The sequence below is a fragment of the Durio zibethinus genome, chromosome 12, assembly GCF_047325235.1.
Source record: "Durio zibethinus cultivar Kanyao isolate XHJ-2024 chromosome 12, ASM4732523v1, whole genome shotgun sequence".
Taxonomy (NCBI): domain Eukaryota; kingdom Viridiplantae; phylum Streptophyta; class Magnoliopsida; order Malvales; family Malvaceae; genus Durio; species Durio zibethinus.
This window is the reverse complement of record NC_143173.1, coordinates 21,088,618-21,104,082: the sequence shown is the minus strand read 5'-3', so window position 1 is coordinate 21,104,082 and position 15,465 is coordinate 21,088,618. Positions and strand designations below refer to the sequence as shown.

Below are 15,465 nucleotides of genomic sequence, written 5' to 3'. Positions count from 1 at the left end.
TGTAGTCTGCATGCTCCAAAATGAATGACGCTAGAAATCCAATATGGTCTTTTTAGTTTGGCGACAACTTATTTCTTTCCTCCATTGGTTTACTGGCTTCATAGTTTCTAAGCACCAGGTCGTCTACCTAGAAATGCCTGTGCTTGACTCGAGAATAACAATACCTGGCAACTTATTAAGCCTTGGCAGCCATTTTTACTTCAACTAAATCCTTGGTTTCTTGTAATAGGTCCAAATTGGCTCTCAAGGTTTCATCATTCTTTTTAAGGTTAAAATGTGTTGTTCGGAATGTATGTATGGCCATCTCAATTTCACTCCTTCTGTCTTGTAAGTTAAAATGAATAAAGTTTCTCCTATAGTTGAATGGTCGGTAGTTCTGATTGTCCAAACTATCCGAGGGGGCTTTCTTTATCCAAGCCCCTTTTACTTCGTCAAGTTTCTTCTTTAGGGCGATTAAAATCTTCTAATTCATTAACTCTACTTGACCATTTGTTTGATGGTGGGCCATTGAGCTTTGAACCAGAGCTATCATAAAATTTTTGTAAAACCGTTTCAATTTGTTAGCTTGACATTTTGTTCTGTTGTCTACCATGATGGTGTGAAGGAGACCGAATTTGCACACTACACACTTCCACACAAAGTATTCCACTGTCTTTACAGTAATGGTAGCTACTAGCTGCGTCTCAACCCATTTAGTGAAGTAGTCACAAGCCATGATTATGAACTTTTTCTAAGCGATTGCCATAGGGTAAGGATCTAAGATATTGATACCTCATTGCATAAATGGCCACAGACTAAAAGTCTGATTAAGTGCTTCTGCTCGCTGTTGCAAAACCTTGGAAAACCTTTGAATTTGTCACATTTCTTGACTAGTTCGATTGTGTCTTTCTCCATAATAGGACAAGAATAGCCATGTCGTAGTGCCTTTTATGCTAACAATTACCCACATACAAGATGACCATATACCCCTTAATGAATTTTCCTTATAACATACTTTGCCTTGAATGGTGACATGCATTTGAAGATGTGGATGAGAAAACTTTCTTGTAAAGCATGTTCCCTAAAGTGCAAATCGAGCCACACTCTTTTGGATTTTCATGTTCGACGTGAGATCAAAAAAATACTCACTTTTGAGTTAAGCCTTAACAGAGAGCCATCCAATTGCCTGCTTCTTTTATGTATAGAAAATGGGTAGTCTATAAGTATCGAGGTATTGGTACATATTCGAGGATGATTTTTCCATGCTTCTTTATCTTAATGGAAGCTGCCAATTTAGACAAAGAGTCCACCCTAGTGTTGTCAGCACAAAAAACTTGTTTGTGACCCATAGAGGAGTCGACCAACCTATTAACTGAAGGCAAGGGAAAACTATCTTTAGGTTAGGCTTTATTCAAGTCTGCAAAATCCACACACATGCACTATTTGCCATTAGCCATTTTCACCATTACGACATTGGCGAGCCATTCTTGATATTTCACTTTTTTGATATAGTCTGCCGTCAATAATTAGTCCACTTCTTCACAGATCATCTAGATACACTAAGAGCAAAGTGTCTTTTCTTTTGTCTCACTAGCTTAGTGGCTGGGATGATAGGCGATAACATGCTCATCAATGTTTACAATATTTATGGCGGACTAAGCAAAGACATCTACATTCTACTGCAAGAATCGATGAGTGTGCTTCTATCTTTGGAGTCAAACAAGGAACCCATCTGAGTGACTAGCTCTAGGTTAGGAGGATGCAATTGCATTGGCACAACCTGCTTGACATCCCAAGCCTTGCACTATCTTATCTCGTTGTAAGTGTCCAAGCTGTCATAAGCGATAACATGCTCATAAATGCTTAAAATGTTTATAGCGGACTAGGTGAAGACATCTGCACTCTGCTGCATGAATCGATGCAGTGTGCTTCTAACTTTGGAGTCCAACAAGGAACCCATGTGAGTGATTAGCTTTAGGTTAAGAGGATACAATTGCATTGGCACATCTTGTTTAACAACTAAAGAGATAACTTACACCCTTACCTTCTATGCATTTTTGCCAAGAAACACTTTGAATAATTCTTTAAAAAAAATTGAATAGAGTTATTCAAAGCATAATTATAAGAGATTATTCAAGGTATTTTTTACAAAAAATACCTTCAATAATTTCAATAATTCCCTTTAATTTTTTTTTTGGATTATTCATAACGTTTTTGATCAAAAAACACCTTAAATAATTTTTTACAAAAAATTAAATAGAATTATTCAATATGTTTCTAATAAAAAATATAGTGAATAATCCCCTTCTATTAAAAATCAAAGTATATAACGACGTTTTATAAAAAAAAAAGTCGCTGACTTTACAAAAACATGAAACTTTACGATGTTTATTTAAAAACGTCATTAAAAAACAGTTACTAATTCTCCATTTTCATGTAGTGGGTCTTCTAAGCACTGGTCACACTTGGTTAGATCTCTGGTGAGTTCTGTGGGCGGGTCGTAGAATGATGGCATTTAAGGATCTATTTGTGGATTGATAGTGGTTAGGCTGTGGCTGGGAGCTCCGACTGGTGCCGTGTTGCCAGTCTCTTCTTTTGAGTTGGTTGTGGGATTGGCAATTGTTGTGGAACTACTGGCCTGCTAGGGGTTTTTATTCGCCTGTTATCACCTCACAAACATTCCTGACTCTAACTATGCCGCTCAACTTTGTTTGCAGCTCGAAGTTCCTCCGCTTTTGCAAACTTCTAAGCTCTCTCATAGAGCTAATACAATTATTCAAGTTTGTTTTTAGTAAGGAAACATCTAAGGTGATCGCGTCTTATCCCAGAGGCGAATACTTGAATGGTCCATTTTATATCTAGGTCTTTGATCTCCAGAGTAGTCAATGAGTAGTTGGAATTCATGGTATTTATTTTCGTACCAAGATATATCACATGGACATGAACTCGAATCTGATAAAGGCTGGGAATAGCGAAGAGAATGGGGTCATTTTTCACCGAAAGAAAATGATTAAACGAAAGTGATTTAGCAATTGGGGTGACGTTTGGTTTATGGCCTCAAATAAAATAAAATAAAATAAAAGTGCAATTGTCCTTTGAGACACCTACTTTATGGGCCACCCAATATATCTTTACATTAGCATCCGCCACTGATCAAGATGAACGGTACATGTGACTTCACCTTGCGCACAACCTCAACGCTTTTCTAGATATTAGATCTGGATGAAGTGTTTGATAGCATTAACTAATTTCCCATATTGTAACAAGTTATTCTAATTATACATATTATCAATTCTAATAATTATTTCAGTTGAGATTTTATAAGTTGAAGTTAAACTTTTATTTTTTTGGTTAAACTAATTCTTTAATTTAAATTTTAGAATTTATAATTTTCACAAATTAAAGCAGCCGCTTTACTTTAACCAACAAAAAAAAAAACTGTATATTAATAGAGTTTGTTTTCTACATATTTCATAACGGTGTAATTTTTAAATTTTATCAATGGTATTAAAAACTTCAAATTTACTTTATTTAATTAGTTTTTTAATTTTTCTAACAAAAGACGTGTCATTCGATGAAATTTAACAGCTTTTTATGGTAGATAAAATATTTCATATTAATAAGTAAAAATTATTTTACTAATAAAATGAAAAAAATAATATTCGATCTTCATGAGAGCTCCATGGCTCTCCAGTCACTCTTGTAAAGTAATGTAGACGTACACAACTAATTCCACGCACGTAATTCTGTACATGCATGAATTTGCCATGCAGTTCCCTGAACACAAAATAAGGAAAAGTGTTTTACCTGCCTACTTGTTGTCATCTTATGGCCAGTGCATGCTGTAAACAAGTATATATATATATATATATATATCTATATATATATATATATAGGTGTTTATTGCAACATTCGAAGCACAACACAACCAAACCAAAAGACGCAAAACTACCATGGCTGCCAAGAAAATTAACATAACCAAGAATTTCTAAACAATTTAACCAACATGTTTAAGCCTAGTTTAAGAAAAAAGACAAGGGAAAGTAAGACAATTCTCTATTCTATCTAGCAAAAAATAAATAAGCGTCTCTCATGTCATTATCTAATTCAGACTTTATAATATTTTAAAATTTCTCAAATAGAAGAATATCCACTTACTTGAAATATATATAGTACAATTGAAAGGTCTTTACTATGCAACAACTCATTAACAAATCAAATCCAAGTAGACATTTAACTTTTTTATAATTATGGATGAAGTTGGGAAAACAATGAAACTAAATTATCTCTAACTCTAATCCAACCCATTTTATCAACAAATCATTAAATGATTTCAATCACCATTGCAAACATACATAATTAGAACAAAATCAAAGAAAAAATACACATAAACCACATTAAGTAAAAATTGACATATATCAACATCTACTTAACCATAAAAAAATTCCAAATACCAACAATTATCATCATTTCAAAAGCACTAAAGTAAAGAAAAATGTTAAAGCTGGCATTTTTCAATTCTAAAATATACTGAAAAGGTTAATTACCCATAAATATCAACAAAAAAAATTTGATATACCTATAAAAATGACAAATCTTAAGATAACTTAAATGAACAAGAAAAAATTATATAAAATTCAAGCAAATAAATTACCTCAAAATTGATGAAGATAAAGCAAATTCTGCAAAAAAATAAAAAAGATATTAGCAATGAAAAAAATGAAATTTTAAAATGAATTAATTAAAGAGAAAGGAAAATAATCCAAAGATGAGAAATCAAGCAAAGCTTATTGACAGTGTAGGGGCGAACAAATTTTTAGTTTTTTTAGAATAATTTAAAATTTTGAAATTTAGGGCAAAAATGAAATAGGGTGAAAGAGAAAAAAAGTTGATATGGTTTTACGTAAGTTTATTACAGTGATTAGTTAGTCATATTCGTGTACACAGTCCATTAGTGGCAATTCTATTGTTTTATTGTTTTTTTTTTTGTTATTTTTAGCTAGAAATGAGTTAGTTAAAAGATGTAGCTAATCATCATTATAAAAATTAAAAACTGAAAATAGACTTTTAGGAACTTTTTTCTCCCTTGTTCTCTCAAGACTTCTTTCTTTTCTTTCTTGATTCTTTTCTTTTTTAATGATTTTTTTTTCGAATATCAATTCTACTTGTGTTCTTCATTTATTTGCTTTAATCAATTGATTGAAGCTAGAGAATTGTAACAAAGGTATCAAAGCGAAATTCTTGGCAACCATGGCAAAGAGTGTGACTTCTATATTACAAAGGATGTTTTACAATTGCAAGCTAAGATTCAACATATTGATAAAAAAAAAAACAAGAAGTTCAAAAATGAATTTAAAGAAGAGTTTAAGAACCTTCTTGATCTATTGGTTGCTCAATAGAGAGCCCATTAGAAGATAGAAATAGGAAGAATCTTAGGCTAGTGTAGGGAGATACATAATCTAAGAAGGTGACACAAGTAAGATTTTTTGCTTCTAAAATTGGAATGTTCTAAGTTTAAAGGGGATGACTTTAAAAGGTGGTTCATGAAATTAGAACAATATTTTGTTGTTGAAATAATGCTTGACAGCTCTAAGGTCAGAGTTGTAATGTTTAGTTTAGAAAGTAAGGCACTACAAGCATTAACATTATTGTAAGAGGCAAAGGGATTTTGACAAATTGGATTGAAAGTCTTATATAACTGAGATGCAAGACAGGTTTATGTCTGAGGAATATGAAAATCCTATGGTGGACCTAGTTAATCTGAAATAATCTGGTAATGTGAAGCAATACCAAGATGATTTTATGTGAATCCTTAACTTACAATAATTAAGTGATGATCATGCTATTAACATATTCATCAGTAATAAACCCTTAGACTTTCAAGCCAAAAACACTTAACCAAATATTGCACCTTGCTAAACAGATTAAAGGTATACTCTATCTTCCCTTTAAGAAATCCATTTCACCTACCAAATTTCTCATGACCAATATAAATTCCAAACAATCATGAAAACCATGAGGAACCCACATTTATTATTGCGTAACCTTAAAACACTATTTAGATTAAACCTTTTAAATTTGCACAATTCTAAACAATCGAAACATTTTCGAAAACCAAACACTAGTTTCAACCAACCCAACAACCAAAAGAATGGTCCTAGAAGGCTTACTTAGGTTGAAATGGAGGGAAAAAAAAGAAAGGGCAATATTATTGGTGTGAGCTAAATGTTCCCTGACCATATAAATGCATGAAATCATAGCTATACTAGTTGATAACAGAAGGGTGTGAAGATAAGAAAAAAGTGGAGGAGTTTTATGATTGCAATTACAGTATAGAAGTTTTAAAGTTTGAGAGTGCTAGTGACACTTATGCGATTATCTCTTTACATGTTATGATGGGAACCGCTAGATATCAAATTATAAGAGTTAAAAAAAGTTATCAAGAAGCATGCACTTGTTATCCTGATCGATTCAAGAAGGACACATAATTTTGTGGACTCCAATGTTGCCAAGATATTGGGATTAGTTGTTAGCCAACATTGTAATATTGTGGTTATAATGGCTAATGGTCAAAATATGACTACTCGAGATACTCATAAAAATGTGAATCGATTAGCGTAAGGGCTTGAGTTTCTCATAAATTTCATGATATTGCTATTGAAAAGCAAACGATTAGGATCAAACCTTATAGATACCTAACTATATAAAAAGATCAGATAGAGAGGATGATTAAAGAAATGTTGAAGGCTGATACTATAAGAAATAATAGCAATTTATTTTTGCTTCTCCTATTATAATGGTAAAGAAAAAGATAGTCCCTAGAGGCTATGTATGGATTATAGGCAACTTAATCATTTGACTATTACAAAGTAGCAAAAATATGAGTTAGATGAGGATTGGAGGAAGAGGATGAAAAAAAGGTATGGAAGATATACTAACATAAAATTTTTATTTTTTGAAGAGAAAAAAGAATTTCATCTTAGCGAGTTTGGAAGAAATAAAAAGATTTTATCTTTTTATTTGGTTAATAAAAATAATGTAGAAATTGTAATTTTGTTATTATAATTTCAAAATTAGTAATTTTCTTTTAAATAATTTTTTATTAGATAGAAATGTAAAATTTTCTATTATACCGGTTTTTTAAATCCCCCGTTTTCTTAAGTTCCACTTAACCAAGGTAAATTTTTTTCAATAAAAATAATATTTAAGTTGCCGATTCTTTTGGAGAAATCAAATTGGGTCGGGTTTTGAAATTAGTCAGGTTATAGCGGGTTGGTTTTTCCAATTTGCCAAAAACCCTTGATTTCGATTTCCTATGGATTGGGGGAGAATTCTTCTCCAGCTAGCTGCTTAAAGTCTAACCAATAATGGCTAAAATCCCTCTTAGAAACCTGCTGTCTCTAATCCAAAAACGCTTCCTTGAAACCAACCCAACCCCCTTTTCTGCTTCAAAACAGCCACCTTTAAAATCCGCCCTTTCAACCTCCCCAAACAGCTCTCCAAAATCGGCGTCCGTCCTTAACTGTTTGAAATCTTATGGATTCGAGACTACCCAAATTGCCACATTGGTTCAAAAGCGCCCTGAAATCCTCAATTGCAAAGTTAAGACAAAGCTCAAGCCCAAGCTCGAATATCTCATCCAAAAGGGTTTTGTAGGTAATCTTTTGCCTGAGCTCATTGTATCGAATCCTTTGATTCTATTTCGAAGCTTGGATTCTCATATTAAGCCATCTTTTGAGTTTTTATCCCCTTTTTTGAATGTTGAGGAACTGTCCGTTGCTATTAAACGGTCATCTTCGTGGTTATTGACTTTAAAACTGAGTACCGTTTTGCAACCAAATGTTGATTTGCTGATTAGTGAAGGGATTTCTGCTAGTAGGATATCGAAATTGTTGGTATCACAGCCTAGAGTTCTCTTGCAAAGCCATGACAGAATGGTTTACGCGGTTAAAACTCTTAAAGAAATAGGTCATGAACCAAAACAGCTTAAGTTTATACAGGCTCTTAGGGTGATTTGTTCGATAAGCAAGTCGAATTGGACAAAAAAAGTGGAGGTTTTTATGAGTTTGGGATGGAGTAAGGAGGAAGTGTTTAATACTTTTAGGAAAGATCCTATATGTTTAACTTGTTCCGAGAAGAAACTTAGGTATTTAATGGATTTTTATGTTAATACTATGAAGCTGGATGCGAAGACTATCATTGCATGCCCGACCTTGCTTCACTATTCAATCGATAAAAGGATTATTGCAAGGTATAAAGTTTTGAAGGTTTTGAGGTCGATGAAGCTGATCAGAGAGGACAAGAAGATTGTTTGGGCAATACCACTTTCTGAAAAGAAATTTTTGGAGGAATACATTACTAAGCATAGGGACAAAGTTCCAGGTTTGTTGGATATGTACCAGCGTGCGGCTAAGCAAAGAAAAACAACCAAAGGCAAGAATGAGAAATTTGATCCCAAATCAGCAAGTTTGACCCCTGTAGTGTAGTTCATAGTCTACCTAGACATTCCTTTTGACTGGTTCGTAATGTATTATGGTGCTGTCAGTTTGATCGCTTAATATCATCTCTGTCGCCATTAGCATTTTATTTTTCTTGATATTAGTTTGCTTATGGTCATTTTATTTTGTTGTTTATTATATTCTGTCTACAGGCGACTCTTTGCTTTATTTTAAAATTTTGCTTTGAGTGGAATTCCTTTGGTATCCTTGATAGCTTGAAAAGCTCATAATAGTTTAGCTTCATATCTTACCAGGGATTGAGATGAATTATGTTTAGGAATAGGAACTTTTATTTTGAGAAAACTTAGGTCATGTTTAGCTTCAAAGTATTTTTTTCCTTTTGCAAATTTTCAATATTTAATCTAAAGTGTCTTTTGATGAGATACATATTCGTTTTCATTTTTCAGTGTCGGAAGCCTGCGATTTCCAGTTTTCTAGCGAATTGGGAAACTCTTAAAAAATGATTCTATAATGGTTCCAATTCTTCTTCTGAAAAACATGGAAAAGAATCCATTTATTATTCTTCTAACTGGTGTCAGCTCAAAAATCTTAATCTCCTCTGTTGTATTTATTACAATGACCCGTCTTCTGTACTAAGCTAGTGGCTGTATTGTTGATCTGTCTTGAAATTTAAGACGGAAAGACAAGTCTAGTGTTTCCATCACTTGAAAATCCTGGATGTTAAAAGGAACTAACTGGATTCTCTGCGTTCAACGAGCAAATCAGCTATGTCTGTGAAGCAAGCTGTTTTTACTTATTATATGCTCTGCTTGTCTACGCTACAGGCCTTCTGCAGTTGCTTTTTTCTTTTTTAATTTTTTAATATCATTTCCTTTCTAGTTTTATGAAGTTTTTCTAGAGATGCTTCATATTTCTTTGATTAATTTCTAGAGATGTTGTTTATGATCATTCAAAAATTTTATTATTTAGTTTTGTATCCAAACAGATTTATTTGTTTATTTTATTTATTTTACATATATTTTACTTAAAATAGATAGAAATTGATGCACGAATTATTAGGTTTAATTTTGTGTATAATCATTAATAAATTTTAGTATTTGGTTTTGGAAATAAAAATGCAAATAGCAAAATCACAAAACAAATATAGCGAAGTACACAGAACAAGAGAAATTCTTTTGGGTTTAAGCTTTATTTTCTAGTTGATATGCATTTGTAAATGTACGAGTTTCAGGGCCCAACTGAAAAGAATTAATGTTGTTTTTCATTTTAATTCAGTTCCCAAACAAGAGAGGCCAAGTCTTTAGTGGTAATGGATGTCATTCTCTGGTGTCCAGAATTGGCATTACCTTATAAAAATGACAAGATTTTGATTGAATGGTAACACAACTTTTTAGACCGAATGATATATATATAACTAGATTGAATGGCAAGATTTTGATTGAATGATAACACAATAATTTGATAAATTTGATAGCCAGTAGAGTATTTTAGTTATGTATGTGTTTAATTATTGTGTGGTTTTTATGTGTAATATTTCAGAGTATCCTCGAATTAAGGCCTTCAAACTTATGCCATTGCCATGTCTATATATGGCTATCTGTAATACTTCATGATCATAATATGGAAAGGCCTTTATTATCTCATCCTATAATATGTTTGCTCCAGCATCGTATTTTAATTGAATCAACCCTTCAAAACTATAACTATTAGTTTAATTGCATCAACAAATTCAAGATTAAAAGAAAAAAAACATAATATATGGTACCATCTTCGAAAAAATATATATATAAATCAAAATATTCAGAGCCATTGGTGATCACTGATTTCTACAATAAGACCCTTAAATCTGATGAACATAATGCAAAAGTCTGATGCTCTTTCTTTTAAAAAAAACATAATATATGGTACCATCTTCAAAAAAAAAAATATATAAATCAAAATATTCAGAGCCATTGGTGATCACTGATTTCTACAATAAGACCCTTAAATCTGATGAAAATAATGCAAAAGTCTGATGCTCTTTCTTTTTTTAAAAAAAAAAAAATTTATACTATTATATTTATTTCCTTATTTTCTTTCTTTATTATTTATTTTAAATATTCTATTGTTATATTTTTGTAAAATGTGAAACCGTCATCCTTTAATTTCCCCCTTAAATTTCGAAAATTTAAAGTATTCATGAAAAACTTAAAATTTTTCTGGCCCCATGCCATTAGCAAGCTTTGCTTCCTTTACTCTTTTGGTTATCTTCCTTTCTCTTTAATTAATTCCTTTTAGAATTTCATTTTTTGCCGCTGCTAATATGTTTTTCCTTTTTCTTTGGCAGAATTTTGCTTTGCCTTGATCAACTTTGAGGTAATTTATTTGCTTCAATTTTATATAATTTTTTGTAGGTAATTTAAATTATCTTAGGATTTGTTATTTTTATGGGTATATCAGATTTCGCTGTTGATTTTTATGGGTAATTGCCCTTTTCACTATATTTTAGAATTGAAAAATGTCAGCTTTAACAATTTTCTTTAATTTAGTGCTTTTGAAGTGATGATAATTGTTGGTATTTTAAATTTTTGGATGGTCGATTAGATGTAGATATATGTCAATTTTTAGTTAATGTGGTTTCTTTGTCTTTTTTTCTTTGATTATTGTTCTAATTATGTGTGTTTGCAATGGTGATTGAAATCATGTAACATGAAATGATTTGTTGATAAAATGGGTTGGATTAGAGTTAGAGATAATTTACTTTCATTGCTTTCCCATCTTCGTCCATATTTATGAATGAGTTGGAGTTCCACTTGGATTTGATTTGTTGATGAGTTGCCGCATAGCAAAGGCCTTTTAACTATACCATGTATTTTTCAAGAAAGTGGATATTCTTCTATTTGAGAAATTTTAAAACATTGTAAAGTCTGAAATTAGAGAATGACACAAGAGAGGTTTATTTCTTTTTTGCTAGACAGAAGACAGAATTGTCTTACCGACCCTTGTCTCTTTTCTTAAACCAGGCATAAACATGTTGGTTAAATTGTCTAGAAATTCTTGGTTATGTTAATTTTGTATGAAATGGTTAAGTGATATGCCCTCCTGTAACTTTTGAACCAATAAATTTAACTGTATCTTTTTACTATGAAACTGTGCTACATGCTATAGGGCAAATTTTTATGTACTTAACTGGATAATTCATTAGATTATGCTGCCAAACCACAGTTTACATCACATTACAGTGTTTAGTTGACGTAGAAGTGTTATTATCAATTTAAACATGACATTTTGGCTGTGGATTCTATTAATTGAAGTGGGGGAAGAAGCATGTGCTCTGTTTTCAATTTTCAATTTTGTAGCTCTGTTTTAAAAGTCCTTTACATAGTGCCACTGTTAGCTGTCAAATACGAGTGACTTTGCTCTTCTCAGCCCTTAGGCAGCTGCCTCTAGAAACTTTCACTTCTATTAATGTTGCAAAGGAAGTACTACTTATATGTATGCATTGTAATTAATTCCATCGCATTATGATGAATTCTATCAGCCCGAAAAGTAAAACAAAATAAAATAAAAGGTGTTGCGTGTGATTATTATACTGATGTTATAGCTGGAATCATTGCCTTCCCTTTTCTAGTGTCAATGTGAAGGTATTTGATGTTTGCTGGCTAATTTACTACTGATCTTTGACTAATTGTCTAATGAAAAAATTAAGCTGCAGTTGTAACATTATGAATTATTTGCTCAAAAAGTTTACTTTTTAGTTGCTACTCTTGAACTAATTGTTTAATGATTGTCTATGTGCAGAATATGCCTGAGCAAGGGCCTCCGGTGAAGCTGCACGATCATGGGAAAATCATGGAAGGAAGAGGCATTGATTACACATAAATTAATGTTTTGTTCATTCATTTGTTGTGGTGTGCCTTTCTATCATTTTTTTTTCAGGGCGATGCCATTGCCTGTTAATATTTGTATAAAGTTTGTAATAATTTTGTAAAAAATTACTTTAATTTTTTATTAATGAAATGATTTTTTTTATTTATTATATTTTAATTTATTTTTAATATATTTAAAAGCAAAAATTTTCACAGAAAATGCTTTCTTTGGCTCCAAAGCTAAAATGATCAATTTTTTTTACATAAAACAGATTCATCCTTTTGGTTTTTTTTTTTTTAATTACATAAAAAGAGTACTTTTGTATGATATAAAAGAGTTTCCTTTTTTTTTCTTTTTTTTTTAATTGAGAGAATATATTAAATCATAGCATAATGATAAATTTCACCTTGATATCGAAAGATTTTAAACTCTTGCGAGTAGCTAAATAATAATAGTCCTTTTATACCTAGAATATGGGTGAAATGATAAATAATTTTATTATTTAAATAAATATTAAAAATATTATATATCTAAAAATAAAAATGAGACAAAAAATAAAAATAATTAAAACATATAGTTTTGAAATATAGAGAAGAAATAAGTAACATATCATAAGTTTTTATAGTAACAAGTCTAATTACAATCAATCCTTCCCAATTTGAACTTAGTTTTCTCTTACTAACTTTTCACCAGTCCTGATTATGCTTTAATAAGTTGATAAAACTTAACAACAGCTAATTAATAGTACCATTTATTAATGAAAATATATTATATACACTAATAGTAGATATTTTAAATTCTATAAACGAAACTAAAGAATTAGAACATGTTCTATTAAAGTATATTTATAAAAAATGGAGAAAAGAATAAAAATTTACCAATTTACTATATTTGGGTTTCTATTTATCACTCTATTTTTTTGGTGCAATTTTACCTATTTATTATATTTTTTGTGCAGTTCTAATCATGAAAATAGAATATTTTATCTAAAATTCTTTTTATGTTATGTTGACAAAGAAAATATTTATAATTTTTATTTATAAAAATGTCACATAAGATAGGAAAAATTTAGAAAATAATAAGATTAATTGGTTTTGGTTGAAAAAAAAAAGTTTAAACTTACAAAATGTTTTAAAAACGGTCACTAAACATTTCTTTAGAAATGGTATTTTTAACCTTACCAACAGAAAGATGTTTTAGCCCAATACCTAGAACCGACTACTCATCAGGCGATGAGATGGTAAGGGACTTGTTCGGGGTGAACGGGACAAAGTGGGATGATGATAAGCTTGACAGAATGTTCCCAGAGCATATTGCATCAGAAACAAAGCAATCCCCATTAGCATGAGTGGACGACAGGATGTTATGGTGTGGCATTATACAAGTTCTGGAGTTTTTACCGTAAAGAGTGGATATCACATGCTTGTCTCAAGGGAGCTCAGTATATACCGGGGGGATGGAGATACTGGGGGTATGGAGGACAATGCCAATATCCCGGTCTGTAATAGAATATGGTAGATGTAGGTCCCAAGCAAAATGAAGACATTTGCATGGAGAATGTGCCATGATTTCTTGCCAGTGTATGAAACGTTGAAGGGGAGAAGGATCATGGAACAGTCGATGTGTCCAAGATGTAACGATCAAGGAGAGACTGTTATGCATGCCATTAAAGACTGTTTACATGCAAAGGAAGTATGGAATCTTCCATGACCCGCTGGATACGGGCACAGAATACCCAGGTTCAAAACACAAAAGAGTGGCTGTCTTGGATGGCAAAAAATATGGACAAGGAGACCTTTGGTAAATTTACCGTGATATACTGGGGGGTTTGGGGGAGAGGAACGAAGCAGTCAAAAATAATGTGATGAGAAATACTCAGAGTACGGTGGCTTTTGCTCATCAGTATCCAGCAGCGACACCAAGGGCAGCAGACAGAGGGCAGGCACCTAGGGGAAACATGGTGAAAATCAACTTTGATGGGGCATTGGCCAAAGAAAACAAACTGGCAGGTATAGGTGTCATTGTGAGAAATAACAGTGGTAAGGTTCTGGGATCAGTGTGCATGGTTGTAAAAGGTATTAGAGATCCAGAAATTATTGAGGGAATGGCGGCGGCAAGGGCAGCAGAATATGCAGGAAATATGGGGTTTCAGAAAGTAACCTGGGGAGGAGATGCACTTAAAATTATAGCACAGATCCCACAGAATAAAGGAATCAATTTCTCTACAATAGGAAACCTGATGGAGGAAAGCAGACTGATGAAGTTAACGAAGTTGGAAGAATGGACCTGCTCTCACACCCATTGTGAAGCAAATGAGACGGCTCATAGGTTAGCAAGATTAGCAGTGGAGAGTGGGAAAACTTTTGTTTGGAATGGGGGTTATCCTTAGGAAAGCAATGATATTGTGTTTTACTTAACGAAATCTTGTTTTATTAAAAAAAAAAAGAAATGGTATTTTTTAATAAAATTTATTTCATATACTGTTGTGAAAATTTTTAATAAGAAAAGTAAAGAAACTGACACAAATCACCTTTTTAAATAATTTTTTATTTTTTAATATAGATATGTATCATCTTATAATCCTTAAATTTAAAAATTTCATCAGCATAATTAATAATTTCATTTTTAGAAAATTAGTCACAGATTTTTCTGCTGCTAATACATATCAATATATCGTTGGGTCTTAGAAGTTCTGTTATCATTCAATCAAAATCTTGTCATTTGTTTAAGGTAATGCCAATCCTGGACATCAAAGAATGACATCCATGACCACTAGAGAACTGGCCTATCTTGTTTGGGAACTGAATTAAAATGAAAAACAACATTAATTCTTTTCAGTTGGGCCAGCTGAAACTCATACATTTACAAATGCATACTAACTAGAAAATAAAGCTTCAACCCGAAGAAACTTCTCTTGTTCTGTGTACTTCGCTATATTTATTTGTGATTTTGCTATTTGCATTTTTATTTCCAAAACCAAGTAGTAAAATGTTTTAAATATTATACACAAAATTAAACCTAATAATTCATGTATCAATTTCTATCTATTTTATGTCAAATACATGTAAAATACAAAAAAATATAAAAATAAAAAAAAATAAAAAAATAATGTATTTGGATACAAAACTCAACAATAAAATTTTTGAATGATCAGAAACAAAACATCTCTAGAAATTAA

The 15,465-nt window shown here is 31.7% G+C and overlaps 2 protein-coding genes across 4 annotated transcripts; both read left to right on the top strand.

Moving 5' to 3' along the window:
* Positions 1–7,200: 7,200 nt before the first annotated feature.
* LOC111296802 (uncharacterized) lies at positions 7,201–12,447 on the top strand. 3 transcript variants are annotated; one of them, XM_089741189.1, is made up of 3 exons: positions 7,201–7,635; positions 10,765–10,793; positions 12,219–12,447. In XM_089741189.1, the coding sequence occupies exons 1-3, from the start codon at positions 7,347–7,349 to the stop codon at positions 12,297–12,299; spliced, it is 399 nt and encodes a 132-aa protein (XP_089597315.1). In that variant the 5' UTR covers positions 7,201–7,346; the 3' UTR covers positions 12,300–12,447. The 3 variants fall into 3 exon arrangements, 1 of the variants encoding a protein (XP_089597315.1); XR_002691004.2 differs by lacking the exon at positions 7,201–7,635 and adding an exon at positions 10,558–10,680; XR_016326098.1 differs by lacking the exons at positions 10,765–10,793; positions 12,219–12,447 and adding an exon at positions 8,885–9,452 and having other exon boundaries at positions 7,494–7,635.
* A 1,704-nt stretch (positions 12,448–14,151) lies between these two features.
* On the top strand, positions 14,152–14,676 carry LOC149515878 (uncharacterized). The gene has a single exon (XM_089741810.1). It carries the CDS (start codon positions 14,152–14,154, stop codon positions 14,674–14,676), a length of 525 nt encoding a protein of 174 aa, XP_089597936.1.
* Positions 14,677–15,465: the final 789 nt, after the last annotated feature.